The 14,773-nt window shown below is 45.6% G+C and overlaps 1 protein-coding gene across 6 annotated transcripts in view; it reads right to left on the bottom strand.

Moving 5' to 3' along the window:
• Positions 1-14,427, bottom strand: part of SAMD12 (sterile alpha motif domain containing 12) — a 170,085-nt gene extending 155,658 nt beyond the window's left edge. For 3 of the 6 annotated variants that reach the window (XM_062627129.1, XM_062627131.1, XM_062627128.1), the window contains exon 1: positions 14,258-14,417. In XM_062627129.1, the coding sequence (XP_062483113.1) occupies positions 14,258-14,270 (13 nt within the window). In that variant the 5' untranslated portion in view covers positions 14,271-14,417. Of the gene's footprint in view, positions 1-14,257 lie in introns of all 6 variants that reach the window. The other 3 variants (XM_062627126.1, XM_062627127.1, XM_062627130.1) reach the window with 3 other exon arrangements.
• Positions 14,428-14,773: the final 346 nt, after the last annotated feature.

Genomic DNA, 14,773 nt, shown 5'->3' with positions numbered 1-14,773 from the left:
TTTCCCCAAGTCTAGCTGTAGCTCTTCTTGCAAGCTTCCTTCTTCCATGGTTCAGACCAATCCTGTATGTTAGCTGGTGGCCATGTGAAACCAAATCCCATCATTCTGGGATTGCCTCTCACTGGGGAGGAGTCTTCAAGTCATTGCTTTCCTCATATTGGTTTTCCCAGCCACACCACTGAGTCAATCCAAATACTTAAATACTTAATAATGTTATCAGAGTCACTTCCTAGCTTTTAAGTCCTTTATTTCTAGGTGCACTCCATACCTACTGCTTCCTGGATTTTGCTTTTGTTCCCCGGTACTTAGCACTGGTGAGGCTGCACCTCGAATCTTGTGTTCAGTACAAGAAAGACATTGAGGTGCTGGAACAGGGCCAGAGAAGGGCAATGGAGCTGGTGAAGGGCTGGAGCACAAGTGCGATGGGGAACGGCTGAGGGACAGGGGGCGTGTGTTAGTCTGGAGAAGAGAAGCCTCAGGGGGGAAGGGGGGACCTTATCACTCTCTACAACTGCCTGAAAGGAGGATGTAGTGAAATGGGGGTCAGTCTCTCCTCCCAGGTAACAAACAATAGGACAAGAGGAAGGAGCCTCAAGTTGCACCAGGGGAGGTTTAAACTGGATATTAGGAAAAATTTCTTCCTGGAAGGGGTTTTCAAGCACTGGAACAGGCTGCCCAGGGAAGTGGTGGAGTCACCATCCCTGGAGGTATTTAACAGATGTGTAGATGTGGCACTTGAGAACATGGTTTAGTGGTGAACTTGGCAGTGCTAGGCTAATGGTTGGACACAAGGGTCTTCTCCAATCATTTAGATTCTATGATTCTCTAAGCATCACCTGCATGGGTTAAAAAAGAAATAAATCATCACAAGATGCTGCTTTATTTACTCTCAGCCCATCATTCTTTCAAGAGTAATAAATGTTAGTGCTGTTTCAGCAATGCTTTATATTGGGCTCCTTCAGGATGCAAAAGAGAAAAAAATTGGAGAGGCTGTTAGTGATTACATATCTGGCTGTTACCTTGTTATTGAAAAGAGGTCACTCATTAAAAGAAACACAGGCTGCCTTGGGAAAGACTTTTCCAAAGTTGCTGATATCTGTGGAGGTGGGATGAGAGCACAACTGGTATTTTGTTTCCTAGGGGTAGAAGAGAAGGAAAGAGTTAATCTCTCTCCTTCACACCCAACAGTCTTGGCTGACTATATACCTGCAGTGAATCTGTTCTTTAGGGACTACACACCTAGAACAAAAGCCTCGACATGGGGAGAAGGCAGGAGTGGAAAAAACAGAGGTGAGAATAAGCATCTCAGCTGGTTGGCAAAGCCAATTTGTCCAGAGCCATCTTCAGGTAGCCAGGTCCAGTGTTTTCCTCTAATGCTGCCTCCACCTCTCAGCTACACAGAAGGTAAGAAGCAAAAAATATTTATTTGCATGTCTGTTATTTCCTGTTACCACACAGAAATACATATATCTATCTCTGTGGCAGACAGTGGTGGAGCTCTTGCCTCCTTTCAAATGTCAATGCAAACCATAATTGCTCCCTTTCAAGATTTGTTAAAGGAGGTCAACATTTGGTCAACAATAACATATTCTCTTCTAAATCAGCAGTTTATACAATTTTATAGAGATAAAGCCAGCTCTCAACTCTGGATTGACACTGAAAAACTGAAGGGGTTGGGGTCTGCCAGCTCCCAGGGTTAATGTCCTACAGAACCGAGTCTAAGCAGCACTTATAAAAGAATCACAAATCACCGACTCTACCACAACCCAACTGCTGAGACCCTCTCAGCTGACTCCTCTTAAATCTATTTCAGGAGTTAATGGCATTTGTCTGCAAAAGATTCTACCTACCTACAAAGTAGTTTCTTGCTAAAATACTTGTCTAGGTTCTTACTCTTCATTGCCCTGCCATTAGCTAACACTATCTCACCCCACCCTCTGCATTCAGACCATTTCCCCATACCACTGCTTTGACAATAACCCCACTGTCTCAGCACCTCTTCCCTCTAGCAAATTAAATCCACTTCATCATTCTGACTTCAAAAGTCCACCAAGACACCAAATTCTACCTCCAAATCAGCTGACAGTATCAGCCTAATACCATCAGATATCAGCAGCATCCTCAGATTTTGAAACAGAACCTCTCCCAGTATTCTTCCATACAATTTCAATATTCATATATCATCCATATGTCACAGTAACACAACTCAATCTAGTTTCAGAGCTCTTATATTACCCTTTCCCTGCTGAAAACCCCACCTAACAGCTGATTAATGCCATGCCTTTCTTCATGCTCCTAACAATTGTCACTTAACTTAGACTGAAAGCTATCTGTGGTAGGAACTTGTTTTCTTTGGGGGAGAGAGGGTGAATGTTCTGTACAGCTCCAGCTGCACAGCAACAAGCACATGACAAATGATGCTGGTACACAGTAACATAGATCACAGATTACATTTACAAAACAAACTCTTATTTAAAACAAAGATACTTAAGTGCTCTTGCACCCCAGCTCAGTGGAAAAGATGAATCTAGAGGAAAATATCCACTTTTCCACAACTTAAAAGACTGCTGAGATCTGCCAAGTTAAAAAGCCCTGTAAGAAACAGTCAGTAGAGCACCTAAAATGGAAAAATAACAACGTCTGTCCTAAAAAGCTAGGGAAGAAACAAAATTAATGCAATACACAGTGTATTTTTTCCACTTCAAGAACACAAACCCAAGTCCTTTCCATGTATACAGGGAAGAGAATTTGTTGCCCTGCAGAAGCTAATAGATGTCAGCCAAGCTCTGTGCCCAAGCAGATCCCTTCCAGCATGTGTGTGCAGTCTGAAAGGAGCTTGCAGGGTACCGTGAATGCTGCCTCCCTTCCGATGGCAAGCAGCCAACAGACAGCTTGTCTGAGCATGCTTATGGTACACAGGAGTCCCCAAGAGCCACAGTAAGTGACTGACATCTGGGGGCAAGCCTTGCCTTTTACTAGAGGGTACTCTGTGAATCCTATCTTGAGAAAAGCCTGAAGGCACTTTTCAAAACACAGCCTTGATATATCCAGTTTTGGATGGGCAGATGGAAAGTCTTTGTCTCTCCATCTGTAAGCTCAAGGCTTAGCAGATCACATCTGTGATCAATCGCTACCTCTGTGCACTCTACTCTGCCTACCATGTCAAACATTTCATAACCTCTTGTTTCAGGGGGAATGCTGCTGGCTGTTTAAAATGTTAAGCAGATCAATTAAGGCTATATTAAAGCATATTTGGCAAGTACTTGAGTTTCATGCAATAACAATTGCTCTATTCTAAAAAAGTGATCCAGTAAAAATAGCATCTTCTTACTCATGTGCCCTGTTCTGTGTGCATCACAGTCATATGCTAGCTTTTGCTATTTGGAGACAAAAAGCAGGCATGGGAGACACCCATCCAACCTCTAACAACACTTAGAACACTTTCATGTGTCAAATACTGGCAAACACACAAGTTCCATCTTATGTATTCATGCCACAGACTTAGCTGCACAATGCTAAGGTAGGTCCATACAATACACCTGCTACTCCTACCATAAAATGCTGTGCTGATGAAAAAGACAGACAGTAGTCGCTACAGCTGCAACATTAACAAACTCTGGTTGGACCTTATAAAAAGGATCTATCTTTTCAGTTATCTCACATCTGCATGAAGGTCATGAAGATTTAACAGGTATTTCCAGGAAAGAAGATCCTACAAGACCTTTGGACAGCACCCCTCACTGGGCCTGTTCCTTCCATCTCTGGCCAGTTCTTTGTCAGAAGGAAATCAAACCTCCAACCACATCAAATTTTGCAGTCGGTGCTTTCAGTCAGACTTCTATACATTTCAATACCAAGCAGTTAAACAATACCCCAGGGGCTTCTTGCTTGCCATCATTCACAACCTGCTTTAATGTCTCCTCATCAGGGAGGAGACCTTCACATTGAGAACACCAAGACCTTATTCCATATTGAGACAGCTGCTCACATTGACCGAACAATCAAGAAGGATCCACACAGCAAAGCCCTTCCTGCATTTCCAGCTTGTACTTCATTAGTAACTGAATATCCTTTGAAAACACAGGATTATTTCAAAGACTATGACCTGAGCAGTTAGATCCACTTCTACAACACTAAAAACCAAGATTAATAACAGCTAGTAAAGATGACCCTCATTCGTACCATGAAGTTTAAGATTATTTTGACTCTTTTATCTGGCAGAATGTTTACCCAGGGTAATAAATTTCTGTAACTCTCATGGATGGTCCATCTGCCTCACCAATCTAATTTTGAGAAACTGTCTGGCTTTGCCTATAGGAATGTATGGAGAAGTAAATGCTACCTCCAGCCAATGTAAATCAGCACAGTTCCCCAACCCATCTCTTTTGGACCTCTTCTAAAATCTGCCCATCTAATGGCCACCAAATCAGCAGCATTTACACAGAGCAAAGAAGCCACCAAATCAGTCAGGGCCTTTTCTACTTCAGTACAGATAACATGAACTTATCAGAAACCTTTAAGGCTGAAGTCCCACTTAGCTGAAGTGATATTGGTGTCTAGCTATCTGCTTCTCTTGGTCAGCATCAAAAATCAGCATGAAATTACTACAAACAGGCTGTGCCAAAAGCCAGGCCAGCCCTGAACTGTGGGGTGCTTTGTAAACTGCTGCTAATAATGAGCTGTACCCACAGGTTTGAGTTCAAAGCTCAGACACAGAGAGCAAAGCTTGGCAGACATCACCACACACTGCTTTACCTTCAGGACCTTCCAGAGGGTAGCTTGTCTTTCTGGCCTCTCTTTATCACAACCATTAATCACCTACTGGATTAATCAATTTAACAAACAATAAACTTCTTACAACATATACATTTCATAATCCAGAGTTTGTTCAAGCAGTGGGACATGCCCTCTAGCCAGGAGGTATCTTGAAGGGCAAGAGAAGAGACAGCTCTACAGCAAGGAATTGAACAATGAACCAGGGCAAGATGGGCAGGGAGAGCAGAGCAAAGGGGAGACAGGTGTAGGAAGAGGACAGAGGCAGAAGGGGATAATGTGTTCAGAGGAGGGGAGCTTGTTTTAATTTCCAACTATAAATTATAGGGCTTTTGGCTTTTTATCCCTTTAGAATTAACATCAGCAAGACAATAATTTATAGTAGCTGCATCCCTGCTGCAGCTATCCCTGAGCAACTGGGTAGTCATCCCATGGTACCAAGCCAATTACTACCACAAGCCATTCACTTTCTCCAGAAACAATGAAAAAGCATCCAAAAAGAAAGACAAACAGAAAGAGAAAAAAAGTGAGACAACCTACTACATTCCACATACACCTGTTAAACACACCTTAGCTGTCAGAGGTAGCTAATGGTAGGGACTCTTGTATAGCACCAGAAATATATATCAAGAAATCAGAATGAGTAACTTAGTTTCATCTGGAATCAAACTAAACTCATAATTTGAAGGCCATGCAAATCTTAAGTGTATAGAGAGAATAAAGACTCCTTAGTTTATGGAACAGAAATCCTAAGCCCAGAAAACAAAATCCTCTTCTTAATGTGGGTTAAGTTTGCCTTTTAAAACCTTCATCCCACAGGGACACAAACATACGTACTTAAGTTTACTCAGCTAAGAAATTCACTTGTTCATTTTTGACAATTTTCCTACTGAAAACTGCTTATTTTATGTATGGCAATATCCACTGTCATCTCTTATCTCATAGACCTTAGAAATGCTGTAAACATAAAAGACAGTTTCTGTTACACCTGCTCTTCAGGAGACAGACTGCACATTATCACTATGCTAGATAGACCCTGGAGCCTCAGCAATGCAAGTTCTGCCTTTGTAATAGCAACAGTTTCATGATGAAAAGCAGGCACAATGACTGGACAGCCAAATTATTTCTGGAGCATTTTCTCATTCCATTTTAATAAAGGTACAGTTGGGACAAGCAGCTCCTGAATTCACACAAGAGAGAGGCTCATTGAAAAGTGGGCCAGTTCAGTGAGAAAGGCAAGCCTACCACAAATCCTGTACAGGTACAGATGAAGAGGAGAATACTGGCAAAGAATGGGACTAGTGAGCTACACCATTAGCTCAGAGCAAAAATCAGTACGTAACATGCATCACAACACCATAATTTGAACAATGGATTACATTACAAAATACTTGGTAATTTGTTTTGCAAACTGATTTCATTCCCTATTAGTAAGAAGCCTCGTGTGAGTATCTACACAGCTTCTCCTGAAAAGTGAAGCAACTCTTCTGGACTTCAGTTTGATTGCAAGTCTGTGCATCTCCCAGACAGGTGCTGTAAGAGATACAAAGTATGAAAACAAAATAATCAATGGCTATATAGAGAGCAAGAAACCTAAAACAATGCTCTCTGAAGGGAAAGTATCCACCATACATCACAATCGTCAGTCACCAACCAACTTATGCAAACTCTAGACTAGGTACCACTGTTACCCTCTGAGGATTTCACAGCGAACATAGAGAGGAAATAGGTAGAAAAGATAAAGAACATATGTGGGTAAGAAACAAGGCTTCATTAGCTCTACTGTTCCTCGAAGGAGCTTGTCTTGCAATCACTACTTAGGAGATTAGCTAGTCATGCTCCACTGCAAACTGTATTTCTAAGAATGCCTCAAGTCCTAATAGCAAACTGTTCAATTCTATAATCAGCCAGCACTCCATCAGAAACCTCTTCTAAACACTAGTGAGCCTATCCAGCATACAAAGAACAGCTCAGACACACACAGGTTAAGTCTTTATTATGGCATCAGAGGTGTGCTGTCCCAAACATGCATCACAGATCTCTGCCTTTGTCCTACTCATGAAAGCTGATGTCTGCTGAACACGTGGCACAGAAATGGCTGCAATTCAACTGTGGATCCAGGCTTGATTTCTTGCCCCATGAATGATGCACAAAGCCATCAAAATGCAAAGGGAAATATACTTATTCATTCTCACTAGCATAACTAGTTTGCAATCTGGCAGTTGACTTCTCTGTTCAGTCCTGGCTTTCTCTGAAGTGCCTAGGAGTTACCTCCTTTATCATTGTTTGAGGCTACCCCTTCCCTTACACATTTAAATGAAGAGCCTGTAAATGCCTTCTTTCCCTCCCCCAGTAAAATTCTTCACCTCCTACTGCTTACTCATACCACTGTATCCTACTCACAGTAATACCCCAGCGGATTTTGTGTAGTGAGAAACCATTAGCTGAGAGCATGCAGAGCAAAATCCAGGAGAAAGCTTCTATTTACACACATTACAATTATTCTTTATGTTTCTGAAACAGCATTATTAAAAGTCTCTTTCTTGCTTTTACTAGGTTATTTGCAGAGAAGCAAATCAACTCAACTAAAATACCCAGGGGATGGGAAGAAGAAAGTGGGGAGAGAAAGACATAAAAACAGGGCAAAGAAGAGCAAATGAGTAGGGGAATGGAGAGAAGTAATGATCTGAATGTTCAGCTGAAAAGCTTGAGCTAGCAAGGTTCTACTTCATGTAGCTACAGATAGGACTGCATTAAAGACAAGCTACAATCCACACCAAATGTCGTCCTCATACCCTTTTCCTGCTCAACCCATACTCCCTGCAAGCGTATTTGATCCTGTAATTGAATGCAGAGTTCACTTCAGCCTGAGTTGAGTCCCCCTGCCCACCTGCTTGCTTCATCCAAGAGCAGCACATACTAGGGTGAATTCTTGCTGTTCCAAGTAACAAACCTGTTCTTTAATGCCAAGTTTAGTTCATGCTGCACAGAGAACATGCAGCTACTGACAGCAACTCCCTCATCATTCTCTTTGTAGTCCTTGTGCCACAGGATGCTTCTGGAAAGAGAAGGGGAAGGAAGGTACAACCTCCCCAGGGCAGAAGCCAATAAGAGCAAGATCCGTATATCTAATTTGCTACAGGCTCTCCTGAAGGTCTCGGACCATATCTCACCCCATTTATGCACATCTATATGCAGTTTCCAACCCCAACCACTGTGGGGAACTGGTATTTTCTACAGCTGCAGCCTAATGTGGGGCTCTTCCTTCCCCCCCCAATCCCATTGACGTAACATAGCAGACAGTTCCTCTTTCAGAACTGCATCAGTTCTTATATACTTGAAAAGAAAGCTACCCATCTTATACATTACATCACTGTTAATGTTTTTATAGCTCACTGCCCAATTCCCCATCTCCTCTATATGTTTCTGGGTTATCCTGGCCAGATTCTCCTCTCAGTTACCTGATGTAAATCAAGCTCTTGTGTTGAGTGCAGTTGTTCTGGATGCACACAAGATGAGCTAGACTTTGTCATAAAATTGATCAGTCTGAGTCAGACTAGAAGTCTAGCCCTTTATGCCATTGCTGAAGAAAACAGTGTGAGAGCAGGGTGTACAGGTTAGGAATGACCCAGGTTGAAAGCTGAACCTGGGGAACTATGTGCTTCATGAAAAACTATTTCCTTTATTTTAAGCACAAACCCCTACAACTTCATTGTTCTGTCTTGCGACCTTGTTCCCTTCTCACCCCAAATCATCCAGTCAATGTCTAAGGTAATCTCTTCCCCAAGCTAAAGAATCAGAATCTTTGTAACCTGCCCTCAGAGAAAATACCACCCCTCTGACCAGCCAACTGCCCTCTTCTGTATTCTTTTCAGTCCTGTCCATTTTTGGTGGTGTGGCACATGAACCTGCAGCGAACATTCAACATACAAGAGCAATATGCAATGATACAGAAACAAAGACCTTTACTGCCTATTCTGAGCTCTTCCTCACAGTTCCTGAAAAACTATTTGCTATTTTGACAACCACAAACCAGTTCCAGAAAACTTCAAAATTGCTCCTTTTTCTAGCCCTTTTCTCCACCTTTGTCTTTGGCACCTTCCATAACTACTCCCTCCACGTTCTCTGCATGCTTTGAGCAAATAATTGTGGACTGAGTTGTTAATCTGTTAATCTGCAAAGGTAAATAGCTGTATCCATTCAAAGATAACAGCTTTCATGAGTAATAACTCATAATAGGATTGCTCAGTCCCAACCTTTGAGTATCTCTTGTGCACAGGAAGAGGAGTCCTTGCCTCAGAGATCATACAGTTTGGACAAAAGGCAAACACCAGAGATGTGACAGGGCACATGAGGGTGAAGCTATCTCAGCCAGGACAGCAGAGAAAGTTGGCACCAGAACCAGACACAGTATCCTTAACAAACCCAGAGGAGTATTGAAAAGTAGCTCTACAACAGCTCTACTACTTGTGCAAACTGCCTGAATACCATGCTCTACTCTGAGCTTCTCACTGCTGCTCTCCCACCACAACCCTTGTGACACAGCAACACTGGGAAGCTCTAAGCAGTAGTTGAAAGCAGAGGAGCACACACTGCCACCAAGCCATATGCACATTGCAGAGGGGTGGGAGGGTGCTGTTATATCAAGAAGGGAAGGCATCTTCTGAAGTTGTGCTGTTGCCGAGCAAGAAAGAAGGGTATAGATGTTACAGCCCAACAAGAAGGCTGCCCCATGAATGTGGATGGGACAAGACCTATGCTGATGCATTTTTGCAGTAAATGGTCACTAAATAACATACAGAACTGGTAAAAAGACCAAAGGCTGGAGTTCAGGTCTTAATCCTGTCCTGTGTGCACCTCTACCACCGGTCTTATCCATCTCCTCTGCTATGACCCAAGGTCACATTTCAAGTGGAGAGTAGATGTGTGTCTCAAGCCCTGCTTCCAACTGGCAGCTCTCATCAAGCCACATGTGCAAGTCCCTCAAGCTAAGAAGTAGTTGGAAACTACTGAACAAAACAAGGACTGCTGGAAGCACACACTATTTTTGAATGACAGGGCTTGTTAATTTTTGCTTCATAGGCAATTAAGTGTGCTGAAAACCCATCTGTTAGATCCCATTCCCTGGAAACCTGGATGTGGAGACATCTAGCCTGAACCTGGAGTGGGTGTAGGAATAGTACAAAGTTGAATAACCGATTACCTGTCAAAAGAATTGTGCTTTTGGGCACACTCTGGAACAGCATGATGGGTATCTACACTGAAACCAGCTTCACAGCCATCCTGTGGATGGTCCTGAACTCACTGTAACATTACTGGCAGAGTTGGCACAGCTCGTCTATAAGCTCACCGTCTCTCAAGTCTCCAAGAAAACACATGGCAGCACTCAATATCTGTCGGGGTGGGCTAGGCACTGAAGGCTTTCCACCCAAGTATTTTATGTTGCCAAAATTCAGAGGATCATTTTGATAGAAGTCGGTTACAAACTGCAAATAACTCCAGTCTTGCAACAGTTAACCTTTACACCACACTACTTCCTTTAAGTGTCTAGTTCCCTTGAGGATTACCAAGGGGTCAGGCTAGAGCCACTGTCATTTGCTGTCAGCAAGGCTCTGCTTCTTAGTGAAACAGAATCATAGAATCAGCTGGGTTGGAAAAGACCTTTAAGATCATCAAGTTCAACCTTTATCCCATATTCTCCTGTAGATAGATCCAGGGTCTCAATAGCATGAGCCCACTACAGAAGAGCCATAGGATGGTAGACGTTTATGTAACCTTTCAGGAGGAGACCAGCAACAAACCTATCTATGTGCTTCCCAAAGCCAACACAGAGCAGGAAAGGTGTTAGACCAAGCTTCATTAAACACTTATTATGAAAGAACTCCATGATATAATTAGCACTTTTTTGCTCAAAGGAATCTCAAAGACACTACAGGTCAGAGCTGCAGGGGATCAAGCAGAACTGCGTGGGATTACCTGCACGCATGCATTATCTGGTGGATACCATCGGTCTCAAACTTTCCTGTGCAATAAACACTGCAGGGGAAGAAATCACCATTTCTCTCTTCCCCTTTACCTCTGCTGCACAAGAGCAAAAGGAAAAAAAAAAAGAAAAAGAGAATTTGAGAACAGCGTTGCAGAGATCAAAAGCCTTTTTCTACTGGCTCTGACCTAGTTCTTTCATTCTTACTAGAGGGAAAAAAACACCACTTAAAGGAACATTGTCAAAACTGTTAGGTCTAAAAATAGACTTACCTTGGCAGTGCTCCCATCTAGATGGGCTCATATTAAGGAGTGCAAACTCGCTTTCCCCATACACACACCAATCCTTCATCATCAATCAAAAACACTGGTACTACACAGCCCAAAGGACCTCTCAGTCCACATAACCTCTTTTGGGACACTCAGGTATGTAATATATATAATTGGCAAAGAACTGTAGTATCCTCCAAATTCCTATTCCATATTTGCAACTCCATCACTGTCAGCTATCCAAGTAAAAACATTTTGGATCATTTGCCTGAAGTAAGTTGCTGGACATTCGCTGCCATAAGTAACTCCAGCACTCCATGCTAAGACAGCATTAAAATAATGAGATTTAAGGAAGATTTCAACTGTTCCTTGGATAAAATGAAACCAGAATTTCTCAAAAATCCTCCACAAACTTGAAGTTACAAAACATTTCCACTTGAGCCACACCAGAGCATGTCTGGGAAGAGAAACAAAGAGTCTGGGTTCATGGCTGAGACTGACAAAGGGGCAGTTTCCACAGAACAACAACCATGCTAGAGGGGCAGCGGACTTTGGCTCCAGCCAGGAGCTCCCATGCTCCAGGATCCGCGGTTCGTTTGTGCCCCAGGGACCTCTCCACTCCCTGCCAGTTGCATCCCACAGCCAGCCACTTGCAAGTTCAGACAAGAAGCCACTTGGCCCAGCTGCCCAAAAGCTTTGCTACACACTATGGCAAGGTCTGAAGATGCAGGAAACCCATACTAGCCAAGCTTCCAGCTGAGCCTGGAAGGCCAGACAACCACAGCATAAACCAGGTTTTCAGGGCTTTCCTTATTTCCAAGCTTCCAGAGCTGATGTACAGCAGGTTATGCTCTCAAGATCCAAAGCAGTAAACTATGAAAACATTTTTCCAATAAAAACAAATGAATCAAAGAGGAAAAGGGAAAAAATAAACAAACAAAAAAAAAAACCTAGTGTGTTGTTCCCGAGTCCAGGACATTTTGAGTTCAGCAAGTGGGTATTTCTCTACAAACCCATCAATTTAAAAGATTCGACAGCAGCTTTACTTTTGACTAGAGCAGAACCCACACACTGCAGTGGATCAGAGCCATGAGAGGCAAGCAACCTCTCGGCTTTCCAAACAGAAGCTGTAATGCCACATGTTACCTACTAAAAACCACAGTTCATGAAAAGAACACAGCTCACACCCAGGGCTCCAGAAGATGCATTGAGAAAAAAGCATGCTTTTAGGAACAGGCACATAAAAAAGCATAGTTCCAACACAAAATGAGAGCTATGGAAAGGTCTTAAACATGCAGGCACTACTTGAACACAAAGTAGTCACAGCCACATGGCTACTTGTACTGCAGAAGCAAGTAGTCATCTTGCTGTGCTAGTGTGAGTGAAAGAGACATATGCAAAGGCAAGAAAGTTGAGGGAGAAAAACCCAAAATGGGAGGAAAGCAGAACATACTGACAAGAAAGCCTGTTCTGAGAGATCATAAGAGGGATGCATCCTAGGGGAAGGAAATGGGAAGAACAAGATAAAGAAAAAAATCCCATCTCAGGAGAAGGGAACAGCACTGATTCCCAAAGCTTTAGCAGAGCTTTCCTTCATTAATATTTACAAAGTTTTTAGAGAATCTCAGATGGAAGGCACTGCAGATATGACAGGAGTTATTACAGACCTGAAAAGATCTAGCAAACAGGCTGAGGAGGACTGCAAGTGAATAAAGGAGGACGACATTAGAGAGTGCACTGAAATAGGGGCTGCTACTGGCATATGAACCATCTGGTGCACGGCAGTCCCTTTCATTTACTTACTTACCCACTACCAGGCACGCACGCCCAGTTCATTCTAAGTTTTTACCACTAAGAAAGCAATGTTTTTAACCAGGATCACAACCCTCCTTTATAGCATTACAGTACTCAAAACTGCCATTCAGTAAAGTAGCCTGTGCACAAAAAATCTGCTGGATTCCTGGAGAAGCTTACAGCTTTGGGTAGACAACTTGGGATGCACACAGACATCTTTTGAGACATAGTGGTTTTGTTTACCTTTATCTGAGTTTGCCCAGGAGCTGGTTTTCAATGACATTAAGCTGCCCACTGCCTTCAGTAAGCTCAAGTGTTTGCTGGACTATCACCTGTGCTGCTCACTTGGGTACTTGGCAAAAGACAGCTGCAGCATGAATTTCAGCAATAAGGCAAGTGGTCTCCGATGGAACCGTAGATCTCAACATATCTGAGAAACAAAGCTCACAAGTACCCAAAAAATACCTTGACATACCCCAAATTAAGCACAGGAGAGAGGTCAGATGGCTGGGTATCACACTGTGGGTTTCTGAAACTTTCCCAAGGGCACAGAAGAAAGCAAGATTGGACACAAACCCCAGGATCCTCAATGCCTTACTTTGAAGTGCTAGTGAATTTTGGACTCAGTGGGTGGCAGGAAAGTGGATTTCCCTTCTCCCTAGTCAAATCTCTCCTCCAACTTCCCAAAAGCCCCATGGAAAGGAAAGGGAACACGCTGCCCATGTCAGACTGCTGCAGGAGCCCATCCATGGAAGACCTCAGCAAAGCGCCCACTTTCCACCTCTCAGCAGGCACCACCTCAAACATCGAGCCCTTCCCCAGGCGCAGGGCACCTCACGAACACCTCGCGGCTCCCCAGGAGCTGAGCACCGCGGCCCTCGGGCTTCTGCGTCTCCTGTGGGGAAGGAGGGGCCAAGCACCCCCGGTGCTGCCACGGCGGGGAGGGCTGCCGGGACTCCACGGGCACCTCGGCCTCAGGGCACCCCGGGGCTGTGCAGCACCGGCGGGAGAGCGGCGGCCGGGCGGGAAGCGCCCGGCGGGCTGAGCGGGGCCGCTCCGGAGGAGGTGGCGCAGGTCCGGCAGAGGCGGCTCCGCCGGGCTCGCCGGGAAGTAGCCGCACCGCAGCCTCCGGTTGCCGCAGGGTGCGCGGGCAGCACCACCCCCCCCCCGGGGCCCGGCCCCGCGGCACCTGGCCCGGGACAGCCGCGGCGCCAGCGGCGGCAGGGCCGAGGGGCGCGGGAGACGGCCGAGCGCCCCGCGGGCGAGGCCGGTGTAGCGGGGGCAGAGCGGCCCCGCCACTGCCTCAGGCCCCGCCGGCAGGCACTGCCCCCCCAGTTCTCCAGCCGAGCTGAGCCGGGCCGGGCCAGCCCCGCCGCGGCGCAGGTGAGTGCCCGGGGGAGGAGACAGGGGAGGGACGGCGGGGACGCGGCGCCCTTACCTTCCACCGCCATCCTCCCGGCCTCGCATAGTGCGCCGGCCGCCGACCCGGCCCCGGCGGCGCTGCCCCGGCTGCCCCCCCGCCCGCGCGGGCTGCGCTCATCTGCAGCCGCGACGGTCAACCTGCAGCGCTCCCGCTGACAGCAGGGCGGGGCCGTGCGCCCGCCCGCGGCACCCTGGGAGATGTAGTCCCGGCCGCGTCACCCCACCCGGGCCCGCCATCCCCGGGGCTGCCGAGGGGAGGCACGCGCTGCCCCCGCCGCGCTCGGAGGGGGTCCCGGCGGCACCGGGCGGCTCCGCAGTTACCTGCCGAGCGGGGAGAGCGGGACGGGGGAGGCAGCGGCTGGGCGGTGGGAGGCTGGCAGGGTGGTGACCACCACGAAATGAGGGAGGAGGGGGCTGAGCGGGCACCCTGCCCGCAGAATCACAGCATCAGCCAGGTTGGAGAACACCTTTAAGGTCCTCAAGTCCATCCATTACCCCAGCACTGCCAAGACCACCACTTACCCATGTCACT

Source organism: Pezoporus occidentalis, unplaced genomic scaffold, assembly GCF_034315485.1.
Source record: "Pezoporus occidentalis ecotype Australia unplaced genomic scaffold, CSIRO_AGI_Poc_V1 ctg3, whole genome shotgun sequence".
NCBI lineage: Eukaryota > Metazoa > Chordata > Aves > Psittaciformes > Psittacidae > Pezoporus > Pezoporus occidentalis.
Note: the sequence above shows the minus strand (reverse complement) of the source record. Positions and strands in the feature narration are given on the sequence as shown.